This window comes from Rhamphochromis sp. 'chilingali' (genome assembly GCF_963969265.1).
Source record: "Rhamphochromis sp. 'chilingali' genome assembly, chromosome: 2".
Taxonomy (NCBI): Eukaryota; Metazoa; Chordata; class Actinopteri; order Cichliformes; family Cichlidae; genus Rhamphochromis; species Rhamphochromis sp. 'chilingali'.
In genome coordinates this window covers 23244407-23267731 of record NC_137930.1, presented here as the reverse complement: position 1 = coordinate 23267731, position 23325 = coordinate 23244407, and the positions used below count along the sequence as shown (strand labels likewise).

Sequence of the window (23325 nt, the reverse complement as noted above, 5' to 3'; positions counted from 1 at the left end):
TGTTCCTGTGTGTCACTCCTGCATACTTCTGTGCAAACGCAGGCATTGATTAAAATATGCTTACCCACTATCAGGATAGGACATGGGACAGTATCCCATGGGATCACAAAGGTTCGTGTGGGCAGAGCGACAGAAAGGGGAGAAGGGGGGACTCATGTGCAACACTTTAAAAGAGGCGGGTTCTCCATCTTGCTTTGTCAGGAGGCCTGCTGACATGGGGAAACATCTGCTGCGTAGAAATAGAGACTCATGATTCAAATTATGTGCAGTCCGAGGGGCTGCCAGCTTCCAGAAGATGGGGAATGAAATGGCAGAGAATATGTAGACAGCAATCATTCAACTGAATGCCCCGAGATATGTTCCAACCCTACACAATTCAACTCTTCCTCATACGTGGACTGTAAAAACAAAACAAAAACAAAAAAAAAAATGAAGAAGAAGAAGAAAAAAATAAATGAAGAGACCCAACACAGCTAAATGTTTCTGTAAAGAGTGAAAAGTCAGAGGATAAGCATGTATGTGTTCACCTAAAGTTGGAACACAAAGAATGAGGCGCACTTCAGCTTGCGTGCTTACTGGGACGACCACAACAAAACCGGGATCTGCAGAGCTGTTTGCAGTCTGTCTCCAATAATGCTGCCATTTGATCTGGCAGCTGAGAAGTCTGCCTCTGTCTACTCCATGTTACTTGTTGTGTTGGTCCACTTGAGCGAAGATGGAATTTTTAGGGGCACGTTTCACCTCTTGGTTTAGTCTCCAGCAGCAGCGTGCTGATGTTTTTGTGATTAGGATGGCTAAATTAGAACCAGAAAAACCATAAACCAAGACAAAAAGCAAGAGAGAAACTATTAAGTGCCAGAGAGGGGATCAGCTCTTTCTGTTACTGACACCATGCCAATGAGCTTTTGTTTTGAAAGGATGAATATTGACATTGTTATTGTAATTATAATCACCACATACAGGGCTCATGGCACAGGGAAGGACTCTGCTCCTTGACAGCATGCCGTTGTTGTGATCATCAAGGCGACCAGGCACAATATTGGATCTAAGAGTGTTTCATGAAATTTCTCCACCATAATAGTGTTGATTTACATGCGACTGTGAATCCTCTACATGAATAACAAAAGGAAACTGAAAAGGAGGGAAGTGGGAATGCGTGCTTATAGACTCTGTTTCAGTCATGCTAGTAAGCTGATTTATCTTACCATAAGAGGCAGATCTTAAGAAAATGCAAAGAGAGAAAGCTAATGGATCATTATTATGTCTTCCTCACTCCCTATCTTTCAAATGACTGCAGGGCTTTGCAGTTCTGGCTTTGATTCGCAGCCCATTCTCCTATATGACTTGAGTGGACTAGCTGAGCTAAGACATGATTTCCAGAAGATTGCAGTGTAAGTGCCTCTGGCAAGACCTTTTTATTTATTTGGCACTTGATTTTATCCCACTCTCTTGCTTTTGGGAGACAGGGAGTAATGGAGAGAGAGAGGATGTTTCTTTTTACTTACATTGTTTTGGGTTTAAAGGATAAAAATCACCATGAGATAAACATCACAATAAATATTAATAGCCGATAGTTTTGTGTAACCATCATCCACGTGCCCGGATTATCAAGTTACAGACCCCTGGGTACAAATATCCGGTGGCCTCTAACCAGTTTGTGTAAGTTGGGCCCTTTCATTTCTTCAATAGTTAGACATATCATACAGAAACATGTGGATACTGTACATGTACAGAGAAGAGTTTTCAATAGAGAGCGCTGTGGCTTACTGGAAAAAGAAAAGTAACTTTCAGAGTGAACTGTTTCACTAAAATCTTTCAAATGTGTCTGATATGAAATGGAAAGTTGAGCAAGCAGAGCTTTTTCACATTTTTAACAGGATAATACTGCATTTAATTTTATTGTCTTTACACACACACACCTGTTGTTGTCTCCTCCCTGCCTCTCTGTCTGGTTGTCACCCTGATGACCTCCTCCTTTACTTCCGTTCGGCACCACTTGCCAGGAACACTTTGCTCTATCTGTTACACTTGTGCACAGTCCTGCTGCCAGATGAGTGCTAAAAACAATGATTAATGATAAAGTAAAGCTCAGAGCTTTTTGGGGGAAAAGCACACTTTTGGGATGTGACAAAAAGAATACAGGGGTTTTTTTTATGAAATATGAAAAATAAGATGTATTTCAGGAAATATTCCCTAGAAAATTCTCCTGGTTACCTCCCTTTTCAGTTGTGAGCTGCAGGAGTCCTTTAACTGCAGGGCAAAAATGGCCATTTTCATGAAAGTGGCACATCCATTTTTTGGTGGAAAAAGGACCACTGCATTCTGCCGATAGAAAAGATATACATACATACATAAGAGAATAAAATTTTAGTAAGTTTATTTATTTATTTATGGTTTTGATCTTGCCACAGTCTACAACTGTGGTGATCCCCTGGACACATACCCAGCATGCCCATCAGATAATCCAGCCCAGATCCTCTAAAAGAAGAATGTTTGCATTTAGTCTGATCTAAACCAAACTTGCAAATTATGCTGTATTTATGTTTTCCTAGAAATATGGTTGCATACATAAAGACAAAAGGTCATAGGATGAAATCATTTCTACTAATCATGGAATCTTCCATTTACACAGGGAGTGTTAGTGCACCTATAAATCAACAACGTTTGGATCTGAATAAAGGATTCAAAGGATTTTGTTTTGGCATGCGTGTGTACTCAGATCAGTGTGTAATGACACAGAACTGGTTCAGCGTCATTTGCTGTTTGCTTGCATGTGTTTGTCCTTAAATACAATAGTCTTCATCACCGTCTGTATCGTGATTTGTTCTTAACTCCAATAACTTTGTCTGTTCTTATGTGTTTTCTTGCACGCATAGTTATGTCTCTGCTTGTCATCTGCGTATCCTAAATGCTTCTTGATGACGGGAGGTGTCATAGAGGACATATTTTGTGCCACACAGGACATGTTTTGTGCAAATGCATGAGTTGTGATCTCTTGACTAACAACTCTCCCTTGTGGGCACAGAGGACATTGCATTAGCAATGAAAGAGGTTTGAACACCTTTACCTTTCATCACTGCTTCAAATCATGCTGGTTGTGCCTTCTAGACAAGTCCCATCACATCGTCCGACTGCTCCACATATTAAACACACACACAATTTCAAACGGATGTCTCGGTTGCAGATGTGGCATTTTGCGAGCAGTCTAATCCACATGCTCTAACAAATACAGATAAAATAGCTCTGAATGTATTAAAACACAATAAAACATATTGCTCGTGTGTGCCACTTACAAATGCAAAAACTAATAATGCACGTCTTAGCTTTGGTTGAATAAAGAGCGGTTCCTTTACCATCCAATTAAAGGTTACATCATTGTACTGTATTTAACTAAATAATGATTAAAAAGCACGATACTCTACAACCAGCAGCAATGCAGGCTGTCGCTAAAGAAAACACTGCAGTTGCTAGGCAAAACAGGAGTGTATAATTACCAGCGTGAGTGGCAGTTTTCCATCAGCGTACCTAACATTGAAATTCACTGTGATTCAGTCCCAGGTGTGCCGTTGTTGCGTGTTTACAGCAGCTTCAAACATGTCTCAGCCAATAGCAGCTGCTGAGTGGAACCTCCTCTTAATAATTAGGTAAAATAATTAATGAAATAATGAAACAATGAGCCTGAGTTTTACATCTCAGAGGCGTTGATAGGGCCTCATCGCCATGCCAAGTGGAGGTTGAAGTGTCCGATGGCTTATTGGTTTTAGGAATCAGCCAGACGCACTGTGTCCTTTTGTGCAGAAAAAGATTTTGTAAAAGAAAAAAAATCATGAAAGCATTCGAGAAATGTTCTACTATCAGTCAGTAACTGAAAAAAAATTAGTAACAGCAGTGCTTTCTGTGATGTGATGACTGATGACAAACATCTGTTACAAGATTACAGTTTATCATCAGTGACTGTCAGACTTGTGTGGAAAATGTGACAATGCCAAATGTTTCAGCCAAACACGCAAAAGTCGCACGCCCACGCAAACTCTCATAGCTGTCACTCTGACATCTGTCAGCCAACAGCTGCGTTAGTTTTGATATTGTAACCAATAAATAACCACCAAAAAAAGGGACGAAAAAGGCCGTGCACCCTTTCCTGCAATTACTGATTATAACCTGTGAATAACCAATGACTCCTCAGCTGCAGGTACATATAGGCAGTCTTTATCTTTTATATTGCATAATCTTGCTTAATGGCTGTTCTCATTTAATTATTGCAACATCGAGTGTCTTTAATTGATATTTTGTTTCCAAATATGCAGAATGTCAATTTCAATTTTTGTTTGACCTGTCAACATTGCTAATTATGAGTTATAATATATATATAATAATATTATAATAACAATGAGTTCATCTTTTCCTTACTGGCTATCTGTGGTTTCTTTAATCCCACTTGCCATTTTTCTGCACTCACAAATCTTTAGTGCACAGTCCTTATCCTCAGTTTTCTCCTAAGGCTACATGCCCCTCCCTCAGCTTTCTTGGATTGTTTGTGGCACGCAGTTGCAAGTGGATTAATGTCCTTCAAACTTTTATGCCTGACATAAATGACAGATTGTGTCCTCTCTAGTGTTTTGATGTGTGTAAGAGGGGGCGCACACATGGACTGCTTTGAAGTCCGCAGAGCTTTTATCTTCCTCTGTTTAGATTGGCTAAAGTGTTAAGTGGCGTTCTCCTTCGGCTTGAAGGATGTAATGTCCTGCAGTGAGAGATTTACAGAAAGGGAAATTGCAAACTCTGTGTGCTCGTTTTGTGGCCTCTTTTTAATAAAAACTATTTATGCAAATGGAAAGTCTGGAGATGGAAAGCAAATTCAGACAAAATCAGATGTTTCCAAAGAGGCTGCCGTACTGAGTTGGCAGATGTTCTGTCGCTTCAGCGGGGACCCCATAAACAAAAGCTGTTGATGGCTCTTCGATGAGTGTGAGCTGCGCCAAAAGCTGCATTTCCTTGGAGCCATCTGGAAAATGGCTGACAATATGCTTGGCTGGAGCTGGCCGAGCACGGGAGAAAGAAAAAGTGAGGGCACTAATTAAAATGAATGCTTATGATCTAGTAAAGAGCAACAGAGCTTTTCAAAAAAAAAGCCTTCCCCATTATAATGAACTATTGATAGACAGCAGAGGTGTCAGGTCAAAATAAAAAACATTTAAAAACCTGCTATGTGTTCTCACCTTCATTGCATTTTTTCTGATGTTAACAGTTTATGAAGCAACGTAACCTCAAAAACTAAAATAAAATTCATCAGCTGTATGTACTGTAAGTTGATGATGATCTATAGCTCGTGTAGGATCGATGTCAACAGAACAGTAAAGATTTGACTTTAATAAACCTATTCAGGAACTCCCAATAAGCCCATCCTCAGAGAGTGCTTTATGAGGTTGGTAGCTTTTGCACTTATCCATCAAAAAGCAGTATTTGAGAAAGTCTCACTTTTGATACATCAGCAGATTCAGTCGTTTAATCTCATCATCAATAACCGAGCAAACCTTCACACACGCCAGCAGGATAATGATGAATAGTTCTCGGAAAGTTAACATTCCTGGAACTTTTGGTGAAAAGCATCCATAGAGATCGTATCAGTGCTCATTATCCTCACGTTGGATGGTTGTGATCCTGACCTGTACCACCCACAAGCCGTGTAGTGCTCTGAACCCTCCATGACCTGGTGGGCATATTAAAAGCCAGGCGGACATAAGACCTACCACGTTGTCCAACCCCACAGGACTACCGCCATGACAGACACCAGACAGACCAATAAGGTATCCAAGGAGTGTGTGCGCATGTGCGTGCGTGTGTGTTTGCATTTGTTTCATCAACCATAGGAAGATCAGCAGTGTAAGTAGCAACTACAAAGCTGCGTGAAGATACAGCCGCCAGCTGCCTCCACTTTGAAAAGAGCGAGCGTGTCAAAACAGCACATGGCTGTGCCCTGCACTCTCACGGGTCATCTCCAGTGACAGGCTGGCTGTAGCACTGGCCCCTCTGTGCACCTCTGCACTTTTTGTGCTTTTTTTCTTAGCACTGGGAAACAGAATGGTCAATTTTTTGTTAAAACACACATTTGCAGGAACGTTTGAATTGCTCTAAGTGCAATAACAGTGCTCTGCAAAGTAGCTGCAGTAGACATAATGATCAGTCATTCTGGTGAACTTTAAATTGCACCCAATTTTTTGCTCATCACATGAACTACTCACATTAGTAGTATTTTCAGCTAGCACACTGTGAGTCAGCCAGCAGCTTTACCTTTGTGAACTCTTTTATTGAGCTTTCATATAATGGAACTGGTTGCAAGCACCTATCTGCTGCTATAACTTGCTGCAAATAAAGTCATGTATGTGTCGTTCTTAACACATAGCTTTATCTGTCGATTTGTGGAACTGCAGATTTTGTAATACCCCAAACATGTTTTAATGTCTGTTAGTATTCAGTAAAAAAGGGAATAAATACAAATTAAAAATGCTATTTCTGCATCCTGTTTCATGACGACAAGCCACAATAGATCTTTATTAAGCAACCTTGTGATGTCATGTGGTGCACTGTTGACATAAAATGTAATTGACTTCTAATTGTGTAGCACTAATGTTATGTCAAACCAGACCCTGGCCTCCTTTGTCCAGTGTGTAGGCCATTTGGCTGCAAAAAGGCACTTGGAAAGCCAGATAACAGGTGAATGGCCATGGCCTAATAGGCCATCTGTGGAAAACACATTGCAGTCAATTAAGAGTCCACTTCCTCCAGTTGTCATGGCCATTACACAGCCCCACCACGACAAGTGACTCTTCAGTGGCTTTTACTTTTCAACTACTCGCTCTTTTTCATTCACAATGTCCTCGAGCTGCCCAGTTCCTCAAAGAGAGACTTTTTTTTTCTAGTTTTGTTGTCCACTATGCTTTTCTAGCTTCTTTTGAAATGCAATTTTTTTTTTTACTTAGCAATATTATGTGACCCTGACAGTCAAATACAACCTCTTTCACAATCTCTTTTTCTCTCTTGCTGGCACATATTCTCTCTTCTAGATCATACATAAAAAGCAGAGCTCTTACCTCCCTTTGAGAGGACAGCCTTTAGAATCATTACATGTATCCAATGAGCTAATTTAAAAATCCTTGTCTGGAAATGTATTTACTGTTTTTCATACAGCCTTCCCAACACACACATGCACACATGCACCTTTACAGGCAGCCAACTCTCCCACAATCCTGCATTTTTCACTATTTTCATAATGTAACTTTAAAAAGAAAGCATCAAACCTGCAGGTTTCAACAGCAACTTTCAGCAGTTTACAGCCGCATTAGCAAGTCTAATATGACACACCTCGAGTCACGCTACAGTGACATTTCCTTCGTCAGTTCATTTTTGTTTTTGAGTAACACTGACGCATGACAGTTGACGTGCAGAAAAAGCACTTCTGTAATGTGACAAAATCATATTGACGTTAATTCCTTTTACAAAAGGAATTTAATCAGCAATTGTGTTTGCAGGTGTGAGCTGAATACACACTATAAAACTCGACCGTCTTGTTGAACAGGAAGGGCAGATCGTGCGTGATAGTCAGTCAGCACTGAACCGTGTGTTGTTGTCATTTGCTCTAATGAACCAGTCAGTAAACGTCGCTTTCTTCAAAGGTTACTTGTAATCTTATTTCCACGTTCAGTTTTATTTCCAAAGAGCCTGGAGAGCTTGTTGTCATTGCGCAGCCTTAGATAATCCTTGGGTGTTGTGAAAGACGGATGCTGAAAAACAATGATTCACACCTCTTGTCAGCAGCGCAATAAAAGGCTTATCGCCCTTGTCTCACAGCTTGTTATATGACGCTGTCAAATTATGATTGCTCTTACTGTGCACACACTGTTTACACCATTTCACGTTTGAGCTGTTGCACTACACAGACCTACAGCCAGCATTTAGGATATACATTGATTCAAAAAAGGTTTTGAATCAATGTATATCCTAGTCAGAGTCACACTTCCTTTACCAATTAGTTACTGTAAATGGTGAATCCTGAATCCACTGCTTGCCTTTTTTTTCTTTTGATACATTCTGTGCACATGTGCATTTGAATTAAACTAAGCATGATTAAAGTACCCTGTCAAGTAAATGAAGCAGACATAGTCATCAGCCATTCACATTAAATAATTTAGAAGTATATTCAGCAAGTGCAACTGTGAGTCAGCCTGTAACATGACTTTTTGAAACTCTGCCATTGAATTTTGCATTATGAATTCAGATTGTAGCCGCGCAACAGTTTGGCAACCTGTCCAGGGTGTATCCTGCCTCCCAGATAGGCTCCAGCCTCCCACAACCCCGAATTGGATGAGAAGAAGACGGATGCATGGACAAGGTTGTATATCATAGCAGATTTGGCTCTGCAATTATTGGCACATGTTGGGGCGCTTAATACATCCTTGTGTACCTGAGTACTGTTGCTGACCATGTCCATCCCTTACTGGTTTCTTTAACAGCTGTGTGATGCTATCATGTTAACATGGGCCAAAATCTCAGAAATATTTCCAGCACCTTGTTGAATCTAGTCCACAAAGAATGAAGGTAGTTCTGAAGAAAAAAGGGTGTGCCTAGTGAAAAGCCTCGCTAAATATCACCAGTAGAATAAAAAACAGTAGCATAACGTGAAACAACACAACTTTACTTAGATGCAGGACTTGTTTACATTTAACCATAAACTGGATAACCCAAGAATGTGTGAATAGTATGGAATAATGTTCAAAAACATGACAAAAAGTCAATAGTTTGCATTATTTGGTATTAAAGGACACTGAACACAACTTCATTTGCAAGAGTTTTAATAATTTACTAAAAAAAAGAGTGTAAAAGTAACAGATCTCTCCCACCAAAGTGGATCTGTTTGATATTCAAAGTGATGACAGATGTAACAAATTTCTGCAAACTTGCCTTTGTACATTTGTGTATACTTACTTGGCAATTTAACCTCTTGGCTGTAATTAAATGAGTTTTGCACTGTATACTGTATATCAAAAAAAAAAGCTCAAAGGGAAAAAAAATACTTTGATATGAATTAAGTGAAAGTAAACCAACCAGCATTAAATGTACAACTTTAAGAAACTCCAAAAAGCACATCTGAAAAGTGTATATACAAACATGCTAGGAATCTAACAAAGAGCAGACTGAGGGAAGCTGGAGAGAGACGGGCCTTTCTAATGGTTTTCTTGACATCATTTAGGAGAGCCAATAAAGTAAAGCATCATTCGGAAATGTTTCATAATCTCGCAATACCGTGGATTTTATTGCCTATTTCAAGTTTTTGTTAGGAGAATAGGAACACTTTATAAATATATAGTTCATAGCGTATCTCCTGCGTGAATTTAATTTAACTTAAATAAAAAGTTAAAATGTTCAGCATCTGTAGAAAACAAAAAGAAACTAAAATGCATCTTTAATAAATGCTCAGACTGTGCCCATCCCCAGTAACATTAAGTGCCTGCTTGAAAGAGGTAATATATATTTATGTATGTACACACATATATATAGATATATATATATATATGTATATATATATGTATATCAAATTCTATGACATGATATAATTTGTATAAATATGGCGTCTTTACAACTGCATTAAAATGACAAATTTTTATTTCAGATCCCAAGACGATTAATGGTCGAATGGGAACAAAAAGGCCTTGTTTAAGTTTCTCATTTTCTCGTTTTAAATATTAAAAATAAGTCTCGATTCTTTGTAAATGTATGCCATACATTATAAACAACACATGTTACTCAACTGTACAAATATTTTCCATCGTGTTCATATCTACAACACTTTGGAAGGTACGAGGGGGAAAAAAGTGCCATTATCAAATAGTCCCCCCTTCTGGAGCGAGTGGGAGTTGCTCCTCTCAGAGTGAAGGTAAAAGTTTCTGTAACCAACCAGCAACCGAGAGACACAAGGAGCTCAGTTCTATACAAAAAATGTAAAAACACCTTTGATGTAACAAAGACACGCGCTTGTGATCTCACGTCACTCTGCTGGTTGTAAAACACGCCATGTGGAGTCATGTGACCCTGCACAGAAGTCCCTTTTGACAGTTGAGGGTGTTTAAAAAAGAACCGTACGGAGCTTCTCTGTAAATGTCGTCCACAGATGCTTCAAAACACACAAAGAGATGCTGCCCATGTGGGATATAATGGTTTGTTTTTAGTTTTTTTCTTGGATAGGCATAGTTGGGATGGATCTGTCCGTGTTCCCCGAAATGTTCACAGACCCATTTCTGAAGGTACACCCTGCACTGGCTTTCCACTGCGTCGCAGCTGAGTGACGTTGCTGTTGAAAACATTTCGCTCTTCTTTTATTCGTTACATTCCAGGAATGGGATTGTCTGGCTTGTCCTGTCCTTTATTTGCCATCAATCCATGTCTACCTAATAGAACAGAGGAGCTCTGGTGCCCTCTGGTGGTCGGAAAGAGGTGTAGGCACAGGAGAAATTAAGCTAACCCTCGGCCCTTGACTGCTGTCCTGGAAGTCTCACAAAAGCTAAAGCATGTTTAGGATGGCATTGTACATCTGGACTAGTATGGCCAGGTGGACGGGCAGGCAGGATTGGCGATCTTGAGTGGCAGGGGTACACGTCAGCCAAGAGAGGGCATTGTACTGCTCCAGCACAAACCTATGAGTGGAAAATATACACAGTTTTATCAAGGCGCTAGGTGAAAACTGTTGAAGAGGAAAAAATGTAACTGCTGCTTTTTCTATGAGATCACATCTAATTCTGAACTCATTCTTCACACTGACAAAAATATGCAAACATCTGCATAATTATCAAGGTGATAATTATGAACTTTTCAAGAACTATAAGAAGAAGGCTTCATATTTTCAGGCTTTATGCAGCTTCCTTCATCTGAATTGTTGGTGCTAATATGAAACATATACATTTAGCACGCTTGTCAATTTCATTAGCATTTAATGCACATAATGAAGTTACCTGAGCACGTCAGAAGTGGTCTTTGAATCCAAGGGGTGTGGGGCCCTCTTAGTCTTCTCTGACACGTTCTCATCTGACTGTGTTATGGAGATATGGTGGTGGAGAGAGGCCTGCGGGCAAGAAACACAAAGCAGTTTAAAGTACTGAAGCTTGACTGCTTTCGAAGTTTACCTGAAGATTTTATAAACAGATCTATAAACAAATCAATAAATTTGAGGTTTGTGTCTCTCTGAGTTTCTCCCTCTGTCTCCAATCCTGAAAGCTTTACATTCATTCTCAGCCACACTTGCATTGTTGTGGGTACCTTGAGGAAAAGCGGACACTGTTTCTCAGCCTGCGGGCAAGAGGCCCAGAACCAGTGAGGAAGTCCGTTCGCCTGTGCAGTGGAGACGTAGTAGCCCAGAGCCAGCGGCTGCTGCTTTAGCTCCTCCGGGGGATTGTCCCTTGACAGCAAGCGCTCTCCCTGGCTCTGCAGACAGAGAGAATGCCAGCAAATAAATATTACCTTCATTGCAATCTGGGGTCATGACCTGTACAATTTATTCATCTGTCAACAGGCTATATTTCTGAGCATGTGCACTGACAGCTGTGGGCTGTCTTCCTTAAACAGAAATGCGTACGTTAGCATTTTATGACAGGCAACTCTTCATTTTTCAACCGAAATAAAACGGTTATGTGTAAACATAGCTCATTTACATTTTAAAATATACGACAGTCGCTCTTTTTCTTTTGTTACAGGGTGCCACTTGTTTCAAGCCTGTGCACCCTCTTTCCACTGAACCCTGACTCACCCTGGTGTGCTGGAAATGGGATCCCATTCCCATCCCAGATGGAGACCCAGGCGAGGGCACGGGAGAGGTGTTGGGTGAAGAGTGGAGGTTCAGCATTATGCCAATGCCAATGTCATTCTCCAGTTCATCAGGAAAGGGAAGATCAAACATGTCATCTGAGGAGAAAAAGTAAAGTAAATGCATGCTTTACTCATCAACAACAGCAACTATCTGTGGTCATTAAAAGCCTACTCAAAGCACACAGCAGCACATATCTGAAAACTATTTTCAATGTGACTTTCAAAGCACAAGGACGCCACCTGTTGGTACAAAAAAGCACCATCGTATTTATCCAACTGTTCAAGGTCTACTACTAAATAATCTTATTACTTTAGCATAACTGCTATCCTGGGTGGCGTTACCATTATTGTCTTCTGTCTGGTAGGAGCTGGACGCCAGCTGGGTAGTTGAAGAAGTTGGAAAGACTAGAATGTGTGTACAGGAAGCATCCTGAGGTGTGTTTAGCTGCGAGGTCTGCAAGTTCAAAGCAGTGCTGCGGCCAAACACAGAGCCCATGGTAACCGCATCTGGATCCGCATAAACAGAAACACACAAAAGGTGAGGGGAAAACTGTATTTATTAGCTATTGAACTAAAGTGGTCAGCACATGTTTAATTATTTATTATAGCTGAATACAAACATTTGTTTATGTACACTTTTTCTTATTTGCACACTGGTGCAAAAAAATTTCTGTTATTAATCTGTTACTCTGACTGTTGTGACGTCTGAACGCTCAAGTATGCGCTATTATTAGTGCCACAGCCATAAACATGACAGCTAAACTCATAATTTATTATGCTAACTGCTAAAGTGGGTGAGCTACTTACCAGGCATGACCACGAAGGAGCCCTGTGGCTCCAAGGCGACCAGGCAGGCGCTGAGGATTGTTGGAGAGTCAGCAGCTGAGATCCCACACATGCGGCACGCCTCCCTCAGCTGGCGTCCTATTGAGTGGAGGGAGTGCTCCCCAAGGAGTGAACTCCAGTCTAGTAAGAGAGATAAAGTAGGGGATATAGAGATGTAGCAAGAAAAGCCAAGGTTTTAAGAGAGAGCAAGTTATGAAATGTCTTTCCATTATAAAACGTGTGTCTATGTGTGTGCGTGTGTTTGTGCACCAGTCTATGACTACATCTGTAATCAGTACAGGTGGGTAACACGAAACTCTCCATTCAAAAGGTCAGAAAATTAAATTACGATAAAAGAATAAAAGAAGAGTTCGTCAGAGAAGTCTGCTGACTGAATGGCCCAGTTGTCTTTGCTTAAAGCCAGAAACTGAGCAAGTCCAGTGAGTCCCAGTGTCCTTTCAGTGGATTATATGGAGCTCAAAAAATTAAACACTTTTCATTCAGAGTATAGCATCGCATTAGTTAAACTTCTGGGATACTTATGTGGTTAAGTAGCAGAGGGGGTTGTTGATCAGTTTCAGCTGATTTGCTGTTAATGAAGTTAAGAACAGGCGCACTAGAGGGGCAACAATGAGACAATCCCTAAAACAGGAATGGTTTTACAGGAGAAGGCCTTTTTGGAGCCTCATCTTTTCTTTTTTTTCACTATTTTAGCATTAGGGTAGGGTCAGTGTCACAACTGGTGGCATGAGGTGATACGTGGACCCTACAGACTTCGCATAGGTACGCTAACTTCTCCAGTTGTGTCTCCCAACATAGTCCCAGGAGCATGGAGGAGATTCCGGGAGAAAGGAAGTTACTCTAGAAGATTTGGACAGGGTCGTAGAAGGTCCTTTACCCATCAGCAGTACTGGTATCTACTAATTTGTGCAAGGAGGAACAGGATTAGCAGTGCCAGAGCCAGAGCCCTACAGAATGACCTCCAGCAGACCATTGATATGAACGCCTCTGATCAAACAATCAGAAACAGACTTCCTGAGGATGGCCTGAGGGCCTGACGTTCTCTAGTGGGCCCGTGCTCACTTCCCCGTGGGGCATGATTGGCATTTCCCATAGAGTACCAGAACTGGCAGGTACACCACTGGCACCCTGTGCTTTCCAGAGAGAGCAGGTTTACCCTGAGCACATGTGACAGATGTGAAACATTGGGCTGACTACAACATCATTCAGCATGACCAGAGCTCAGTGATGTCCTGGTCCAGGTCTGGATTGTGGAGGCCTTGAACATCTTTTCATTCCTAACACATTGCCCAGTCCGTATCATTATAGATATTACAAATAGATATTTTCTCTCATTGAGATCTGATGTGTTTTCTAATGATCAATTTCATTTTTTCAGCACTGTAATATTGATAGATGTGCAGTATGAAGAGTAAAGGTCAGTTATACCCTAAATTAACCCTCAAGACTTTTTACTGCTATTTTGCAAGAAAAAACTATTCTACTGCACACTTCCTCTGCTTAAAACCTATCAGAAAGAACTGAAAATGAGTTGTGTCACTCACCTTTAAGCTCCCCGTGGCCTAGTCGGCCTAATCGACCAATAACAATCCTCCATGGCAGCGATGTCATCTGAATGATGCCAATGCACCACTCCCACAGCTTCTGTAGTCCCATCTTCCTAGCTGACGCCTTAGGACGGCGGGCTCTGAAGTGAGAAGAAATCATGAAAAAAGCTAGAAACCGCCATGTCACACCAAACGCTATGACAGGACAGGCCTTTCACTGAAACCGTTTCTCACCTGTTCGGCACATCAATGTTGATGATACAAGTCTCTAAGAGCTCTCCTTGCTGGTCAGTGCAGGAAACAAGCAGCCAACGCTGGTCATGTGACAGGCAGTATCCTACAAAGAGCACGTTGTATTTGGGAGGCAGCTCTGCCCATATTTCTCCTGGTTCTGGCTGCTTGGGACGGCTTGGACCGAGCACAAATGGTGGAGTGTACAGCTGCAGTGGGCTGGGGTGCTACATTAAACAATTAGGATTTTATTAAAAAGGGAAGTTATGATATATACTACAGTTACTGAAACCAAACATATCATTGAACTGTCATGCTTACCTCTGGACTCTTAAGTACCGAACTGACAGTGGAAACTGGGCCAAAACCAGTCAAGGACTTGATATGTGTTTGCTGGGGTAGTAGACGCCTGCACTGAGAGTAACAAGAGAAGGCCAGGGAGCGCAGGTGTTGCAGGTACAAATGGCTCTCTCCGCTAGCTGGCTGGAGTAGATACTGGCACGGCACCACCTAAAATATAAATGACGCAAAGAAATGTTGAGGATGGCGATCAAAAGTGAATTCTGCTTCCTGCCTCGCAATTATTTTCTTACCTGTAGCACCAGTGCGGGTCTTGTTGTTTCAGGCAGTGTCTGCAGCATCTCTGTGTAGCAGCGGAGAAGCCCTAGCAGCCAAATGCTACTTGACTCTACCTCGTCACCTTCTTCCTCCTCCCCTCCATCGTTTCTCGCTCCGCTTGAGCTCAGGAAAGCGTCCACTATGTAAATAACAATAGCTGGTGGGTTGGCATGGCTGTCCACTGAGTCAGCCACAGTGGGGATGCCTATTCTAGACTGCTCGGAAGAGCTGAAAAAAGAGCAGAGGAAACAAGCTTCAGTGTAAATAAGCTGGAAGAACAGCTGAGATGTTAAAATCATTCTTAATCTTACAGTTCAGGGTTTTCTGCTGGTGTGTTGGCTGGTGGGGTGGAACTAGGAGGTCCTTTGGAGTCACTGGCTCCTCCTTGGATCTCTTCTGTCTGGCCTGCGGTTGCTCCAGTTGGGGCTGAAGCATTTACTGAACTGGCACCACCTGTAGTTTGTTCTCCTTGAGTGGAAGAAGAAGGCTGAGCTGAGGATGTGTTGTTCACAGGCGGCTGGGCTTTGGGAGGTAACAGAAGACTGCTGTCCAATGGCAGGGCAGAGAGCTGGGGGCCTGAAAGCGATAAAAAGAACACATGCCCATCTTTATTCACCTAAGATAAAGAAATATACAGATTCAAAAACAGAGCTAATGCGATCCAGTTCGTTTACTCTGTTCAGTGATTCTCACCAAGCTGCTGCTTGCAAGCATAAGCATAAAGTTTGAGTTTGTTGAGGTTGTCAGTGTGCTGCTGTCCAACCCAGGGTCCAGTCAACCACTGATCCACATCCAGCTCCTCCAGCTTTTCTTTCTCCACATCTTCTCCCACGCGCACGATGCCATCTCTGGACACCTTGGCCAGCGGACGGTGCTTCCCAAGACGGCATGTCTGGAATAGGAGTTGGGAAAAGGACATGAAAGTCTCAAAGTATGTACAAATGAGTTGAAATCGGACCGTGGCTCTTACTTGGAGTTCAATCTCCTACCTCATAAACTGCACTAAGCTCCAGAAAGAAGGATCGGGCAGCAGACAAAAGCGAGGGGCTGTTGGGACAAACCACCATATAAGCAACATCTCGTTGCCCACCGTAAGGTTCCAGCAACAACTTCTCCCAGAAAGGCAACGCCAGCGGGGACAGTGCCAAGAAGTCCCGCTCCCGGTCATAACCCAGCAGCACTGTAGGAATGGGCAGGGGCTCCGGAGACTCCTCTGAACCTAAGAAAGGAAAACATTATGACATCTTTAAGATATATATTATGGCACAAAATATACAGGTGAAATTCAACACAAAGCGCTAGCTGTTCACGTAAACACAAAGAATGCACTGACTCACCATAAGAACCTCTCCCGGCCATCTTATGAAACTGCTGCCAGGTGAGCGGACCCTGAACATGCTGGATGTTTTCCCAGGTCCGTCCTGTTCTCTTTTTCTGGATGGCATCCTGCAGGAAAGGCTGCAAAGACAGCAGCATACGCACCATATCCTGTGACGACAACATGCTCATATCCACCACTTTCGAGACACACACACATACACACACAGAAAGTGTACAGATGCACAGGCGTTAACAAGATTCTGAACACCAAAGAAACAAAGAAATACATAAAGAAATACAAAATACATCATAGATTACATATAAAAGCAGCCCAGCATGCATAATAAATATCTTAATTTAAGGGATTTATCATAATTATTTATCATATGAGTCCACTCTTTAGAAGCCAGATTACAATTCTTACCATTAGTGTGAGGCCAGGAGTGGAGAGCGGTACTTCTGACAACGGATAGATCTACTTTCCCTCCTGTGGGGTTATCCACATACTGAAGTCCCTGCTCCAAAGCATTGTAGCAGGCCGTACAGGCATCACTCCCATCTGCCCACTGCTTTTCAGACATCCAGCTCTGGAGCAGTGCCCCTTTGCGGCCGTGGCAGGAGCAGCTCAGGGGGAAATGAAGTGAAGCCAGAGAAGAAATTGGGTGGGAGCACTGTTCCTGTAAAAGGACCATGACCGCAGGAGAGGCAGGCGCTGCATCCTGCGGCCGCTTGGCCTTGGAGTCTCCCATAGTCGGGTCCCGTCTGGAAAGTGCTAACCTCCTCTCAGCTGCTCGCCCTACTTCGGAGGTTCGACCAAAAATGTCGAGCTCGTCCTCCAGGAAGAGGCCTGTTCCGAGGGCCAGTCGCCTGTTCACGATGGCGCTGAAGCCACACATGCAGCGATACTGATCTTCACCAGTGGAATCTGGGATATAAACCCCCACATCTGCTCCTTTGACATTCTGGTTGCAGGCACAAATACAGCAGCTGTCAAAGTTGCGATCCTTGAAGACACTGAGGACAGAGTCTGAGAGGAGGAGGATTGTGTACAGGCTGTGGGCCTCAGGCAGAGACGGGCCCGGCCGAGCTAGGGGCTCTACAGAGCTGAGAGGCAGGCTTGTCGAAGGGGTGGAAACTGGTGAGCTAAGCTCAGTACCATCCTGCTTTACTGAACCCTGTCCAGAGCTTGCAGTGTTAATACCCCGTGGTGTACGTGGAGTTCTTGGGGTGGGCACAGAGAAGCGTGGGGTGGCAGGAGATGGGAGGATGCCAGTAGTGGTACTGGTAGAGGCAGTAGCTCCACTCATCTGCACATAGTCCTGGTCAGCAAGGGGAACACTGGGAATATTTCTGGAAAAAGAATCGAAAAAACAAATAGTGAGACAAACAAGATTAGCGTTACTGTCTGGAAGCATCTCTTAAAGGTTGTGCAGTTTGTTCCAAACACAAAAGGAAATCCTCAAAACTAAGTGATATCGTGCTTAGAGCACTACAGTCTTTCCAGTGAGGCTAAAAAGTGCCCACAAGCCATCCTATCAGGAACTGCATGCTTAAAAAAACCTTTAAAATGAACTCATTAATTATCCTTGGTAGATTAAAATCCTTGCCGCCAGGGGGCAGCGTTTCACCAGTGTTGAGATGTTTTGGATGTGTGCTTTTCTTTAAACTACCCATTTTCCCCAGGCTCCCCCATCCCCACCCCCCGGCCATCATTGCAAATAAGAATGTGTTATTAATGACCAACCTGGGTAATTAAAGGTTACAGTGACAGGTACACGCTAAAACTACATGAAAGTAAAGCTGGGCCCTAATTCTCTCCAACACAGTAAACAGATGTTCTACACTTAAAGTCAAAACAGTTGTGTCTTTGCATTCTGTTGACAGCTTAATTTCAGAAGCTTTAAACTATTTTAAACAGTGATTTATAATTACAAGCAATGTCCAAACATAAAACTGTTCAAAAAGAGTTATAAAAATATGATCTTCTCGATCTATAAAGAAAAGGAAAATATTTAAATTAAGTGAATGTCTCTATTTAAAAACAAACAAACAAACAAAAAATTCATGATGTGATATTATAGTATATAGTATATCAGAAATCTGTTCACTATTTTTATTACAAATTATATCAGTAAGGAAGCTGACTAAATATTCACTGATAATTTATGGCAAAGGGGTGGGATTAAATAAGTGTATACTTCTTCCCACTCCCTTTCAACATGTAAATTAATCAGAATGGTTTTTTGTATGTAATTTGTATAGTATTTTTTTCTCTCTTATTTCTTTTCTAAATGTACTTGTATATTGTTCACATGTTGAAATAAAATTACCAACCAACCAACCAAGAGAAGCACAAGATGAAAGTCGTTTTACTCTCTAATGTGATAACTGATTACTCACATGTATCCATCCTTGGTGAAAGCAGAATTCTGGGGATGCATGACCGTGGGGAAATGTTCCATCTTGGGCAACAAGGACCAGGAAGGACGGTAATAACACTGTTCAGGAATCTTGAGTGGTGGAAGATTCTGGCTGGGTAGGCAGGCTAGTGGAGCAAACATGGAGGAGCCTATCAGCGGCTGGACAAAGAGAGGAATAAATGTTTGTTATTTACAAGTATAAAGACATGTTTCAATACGCTGAATAAGTGGTTAAAGAGCAGAAGTTGAGGAAAAGCTTCTTTCTACTGTAGGCGCAATTAACCCTTGTGTGGTGTTCGTATTTTTGTTACTCAGCCAGTGTTCATGGGTCTGGTGGACCCGCTAGAGTTTTGGCTTTCCAAATTAACACTATCAAACAATTTTATGTTAAATTACTCAACAGATGTTTACTTCATCCCAATTACAAGACATATGAACAGCAAACATGGTTAATTTTTTCCCTTTACCTTTGTTAGATCACATTTATGAATTAATGTGCTTCTCGTTTTTCTTTTATATAAAATGTTATAAATAAATCAGTTATAATCAAGTGGAGTGAGTGGAAAGACACAACACATTTACACGTGTAAAAATAATTAATTGTTTAATTTTTCTTTTGAAAAAAACTGAACACGGGTCTCACAGACCCGAACACCATACAAGGGTTAAAAGGGCTATTTAGAAATCAGGCTTGCAAATAAATCAACTAAGACAGTATTTTTCCAGATTTTTGGAAAAAACAATTCAGTGGCCACATTATTGAATGTCTGTCCCCAGCATCATTAGCAGTCCCTGCCTTGAGTTTCAGAATTGTTGCTTATCTACTAATCACAGATTTTCAAATTATAAATACCTCCTGAAAATCACTGAAATTAATAAACCAGTGATTCCACAAAATTAATGCCTCCATCCAGTTCAGTTCTGCTTATCCAGTTCAGGGTCACAGGAGGCCAAAGTCTACAGTCATAAATCTATTTGATAATTTTCTTGAAAAGCATAAATAATTTCTTGAAAGAGCAGAGAACTGTGTTTTTTAGCAAACATCCCCTGTCTGTGGTACTCTGTTGACTATTTAAAGCAACAGGATGGCTTGGGGAAACTACCCATGTTCATATTAATATGTTTTTTAGAGCAAACAGAACAGTGACATTTTCTCAGCTTTAGCTGCGTAACTGATATGTTAGCAAGATACTCCTCAGTGATCTTCTGTTTGCATTAGGGACTGCATTAGGATTCTAAGAAACTGTTAAAAGCAGATGTTCTCCTTGAATTATTCACACGTTTAAACATTCAATAACATGTCATAAGAAGCAGGATTATGACAACCCTTATCTGCTTTAGATCACTATGTATGTCAACTCATCATGAAGTCATATTCACTCAAATCTAATATTTATGTATTTCAGTCTTCCTTCTCATATCGAAGCTGCTCTAACAATATGATTTGCTTGGAGTAACTTGCTTGTGTTGTTAAGAAGATGCACTCAGTAGGAGCAAATGCATTCATAATGCATATGATTAGTATTCCCTGCTCACCGAACCTGCAGTCAGTACAGCTCTCTAACATTAAAAGGTATTAATGAAACACTTCCAGTGTGATATGAGCTAGCACCAAGTCAGCCAAGTCAGACATTTAAATAATAACAAGTAAAATGGACAATTTATCTTATTTCCATCCATCTGTGCACTTTTCTAAATTGATGCTTGCTGCAAAAAGCTAATGACATGTTTTCATACTAGGGATCAATTCAGAGTGTCAGATCTAACAATCTTAACTACCGCTTCTCCTCACCTTGATATCCTCCTGCCTGGGACTACCAATGTCATCCTCCACCTCCATCCTGTGTTCAGTCAGCTGGGTGGAGGCTGCTGCAGGAAGGTGGTCAGCTGGTCCAGTGGGCGCAGGGGGCTCTTGACTAGGGGTGTCCCGATAGGTCATGATGGGAGAGAAGGCTGGGTGCTGCTCTAGAGAAGGCGGGGTGGGAAACATCCGCTGGAGATCTGCTACTGCTGAAAAGAAAAAGAGATGGACAAGGAGACACAGAGAGAGCAGGGGGAGGTAAATAGATGGTGAGCGGAATAATAAACACCAAACTGAGGGAGCTTTTGAGATTTTAAAACTAGATACTCATCAGAGTGACTCACTTGATGGATAAGGTACTGCAACTCTTCCTTCTTTTCCAATAGGACGATCTTCTGTTGACACTGGTACCTTAGTTGAGTGCTGGTTTGGGTAAACAGTCTAAAAAGTATTACAGGGTAAGTTATGTGACTAAAAAATTTATTCTTTAAAATTCTTAAATCGTTAACTAAAATACTATTTATTTTCTAATATGATGTTTGGAGTTTTGTTTGTTGTTTGTTTGTTTGTTTCAATTTAAATCAAAATCGAAAATTACATAGTGTCTTACCACTGTTAACATTGTTACAAGAATATAGATAGAACATTATATTTTACCCCCGGGTCTTCATCGTCTTCATCAAGTATGTTGTCTAGATCAGAGATGTTGACCACTAGATCTATTTCTCTGGTCAGAGAGGGATTGGTTTTAGCAGCTCCGTCGTCCTGGCCTGATTCGTCTAAAACAACACAAAACATCGTTAGACTGAACAAAACTACTCATGTGTGACATGAATTGCTGTTTTGTAGAACATGTAAATTATGTTTATGTCTGTGATTAGGACCCCCACCTGATTTTGGAGCAGAGTTAAAAATGGACATAGCATCTTTTCCATCAGTTAACGCTCCATTGCTGGTGATTTCTTCTCCCTAGTGGAGGGATTCAAATAAAATGAGAACATTCGCAGGTTATGTTCAGCACAGATTCAATAAAATATGTCGAGAGCCTCACTTCATTATTATAATGTACGCTTTGTGCTACAAAATGCCTCATCCTAATAAAATGCCGCATTCTGTAGCAAAGAACACAAAGTATTAGCATTTTAGCATTTTCAGTATTAATTGGCAGTTTCTTCCTGTTAAAAGGGAGTTTATTCTTCCCACTGTCACCAAGTGCTTGTCATGTGATTGATGCGGTTTTCTCTGTATTATTGTAGAGTCTTTGTCTTATAATTTAAAGTACCTTGAGGCAACTGTTGCTGTGATTTGGTGCTATATGAATAAAACTTTATTGGATTGAATTAAATAGAACCTACTTTGGTATAGCTCAGACAAAATGATGGGTTAAAGTTTACTGTTCACTCTCCATTTAGCTTTTTTTGACTTGTCCACCCTACTAGTGGCTTATCCAAGTCTTTAGCTGCAAAATGCTCTGTTATGTTCACCCTCTGGCTCACGGTTGTTAAACTCATTTTACTACATGAGCTGCATATATTTAAATTTGAACTTAAGTAAAGTAGACTTCTAATAACGTATAAAGACTATAACCTATATACCTTTTTTTAGTGTTAGGAAGTGTTTCAGAAGTTCATTCTGGAAATGTTTGGATTTCATGAACTAGTTTTCTAAAACTGGTACACATTAGTGTTTCTAATTTGACCAGCCTTAATAAATTATACAGACATGTTATTGTAGCAGATCAGCAGGGTCAGAGAGTTACAGTTAAAGATATACATCTGTAAACTGAACTTACTTCATGTCTAGTCCTAATTTAAAAAATATTTAATTAAAAATTTTTCTTTCAATTCAAAGGAAATGCCCTTTTTTTCACTGTAGACCCATACTGAATAAAATAGCAAATTCTCTATTAATTCATTCTGTTGTTTTTTTTATGGTGGGTCTATTACTTATTTCAGTGTAGCATGGCAGGTCAGCAGTGAAGTCTATCGGTACGAAGGCTGTAAAAATGACGATGATTCAGATCTCTGGACCCTCAGTTTGGACTTTCATGATGTGATCAGTTTTTAAGCTTGAAAACCAGAGGAAAATTTACATTTATACTTTACGTCTTTGCAGTAGTCACATTTTGCAAAGTGGAATGGATGGCCTGATTTTGACCGCTGGGCTGTAACTTTGAAAGCCGTGACCTGGTTGATAACTATGTCTGCTGGTTGGGTGACTGGACAGATAAGATTGATAGCTTTATTTATTTTATGTTTTACTCTAAACAATTACCTGTTACAGCACGATTGATGGCAACTTTAAAACTAAATTAAACAACAAAGCTACTATGAGACCTCCTTGCATACAAGTGGTCATGCAATCCATAATTAATAGATAAATATTGATTTTAACCACGTTACATTTTCCCTGAATCCAGTTTTTTTGTTTGTATTTGTATTTTCAAACTGTGTGTTGTCCTACCTTGGCCTTCTTGCTGGGTTCTCGCCCTTGACCCTTTAATCTCTTGGAAGTGGAGAAAGTGTACTCAATGTCTCCTTCCTTAAAGTCATAGGGATCGTCCCCATTATCCCGAAGTGCCTCGACACCTGGCTGCTGGAACAGGCCCAAAGTTTGGATGTGTTGCCTCACTCTCTCCTCTGAGAGTTTAAATCTCTTGTGCGCCTGTGCGTATAGTCTAAAGGAGACA

At 41.1% G+C, this 23325-nt stretch overlaps 1 protein-coding gene and 1 long non-coding RNA gene across 8 annotated transcripts in view; one reads left to right on the top strand and one right to left on the bottom strand.

Moving 5' to 3' along the window:
* Positions 1-1321: 1321 nt before the first annotated feature.
* Positions 1322-11849, top strand: LOC308390608. Its single transcript, XR_013970465.1, has 3 exons — positions 1322-1391; positions 8276-8389; positions 11742-11849. It is a non-coding gene; the product is annotated as an uncharacterized lncRNA (long non-coding RNA).
* Positions 8721-23325, bottom strand: part of LOC308390574 (mediator of RNA polymerase II transcription subunit 13-like) — a 90867-nt gene continuing 76262 nt past the window's right edge. For 6 of the 7 annotated variants that reach the window (XM_080872738.1, XM_080872740.1, XM_080872741.1 and 3 more), the window contains 21 exons: positions 23100-23313; positions 21527-21605; positions 21294-21415; positions 20981-21077; positions 20628-20845; positions 18816-18994; positions 16840-17765; positions 16433-16612; positions 16085-16314; positions 15789-15987; positions 15407-15671; positions 15071-15323; positions 14799-14987; positions 14481-14704; positions 14244-14386; positions 12661-12819; positions 12196-12360; positions 11795-11949; positions 11308-11472; positions 11004-11113; positions 8721-10688 (listed from right to left, as the gene is read on the bottom strand). In XM_080872738.1, the coding sequence (XP_080728864.1) occupies positions 10556-10688; positions 11004-11113; positions 11308-11472; positions 11795-11949; positions 12196-12360; positions 12661-12819; positions 14244-14386; positions 14481-14704; positions 14799-14987; positions 15071-15323; positions 15407-15671; positions 15789-15987; positions 16085-16314; positions 16433-16612; positions 16840-17765; positions 18816-18994; positions 20628-20845; positions 20981-21077; positions 21294-21415; positions 21527-21605; positions 23100-23313 (4405 nt within the window). In that variant the 3' untranslated portion in view covers positions 8721-10555. The remainder of the gene's footprint in view (positions 10689-11003; positions 11114-11307; positions 11473-11794; positions 11950-12195; positions 12361-12660; positions 12820-14243; positions 14387-14480; positions 14705-14798; positions 14988-15070; positions 15324-15406; positions 15672-15788; positions 15988-16084; positions 16315-16432; positions 16613-16839; positions 17766-18815; positions 18995-20627; positions 20846-20980; positions 21078-21293; positions 21416-21526; positions 21606-23099; positions 23314-23325) is intronic. The other variant, XM_080872744.1, reaches the window with a different exon arrangement.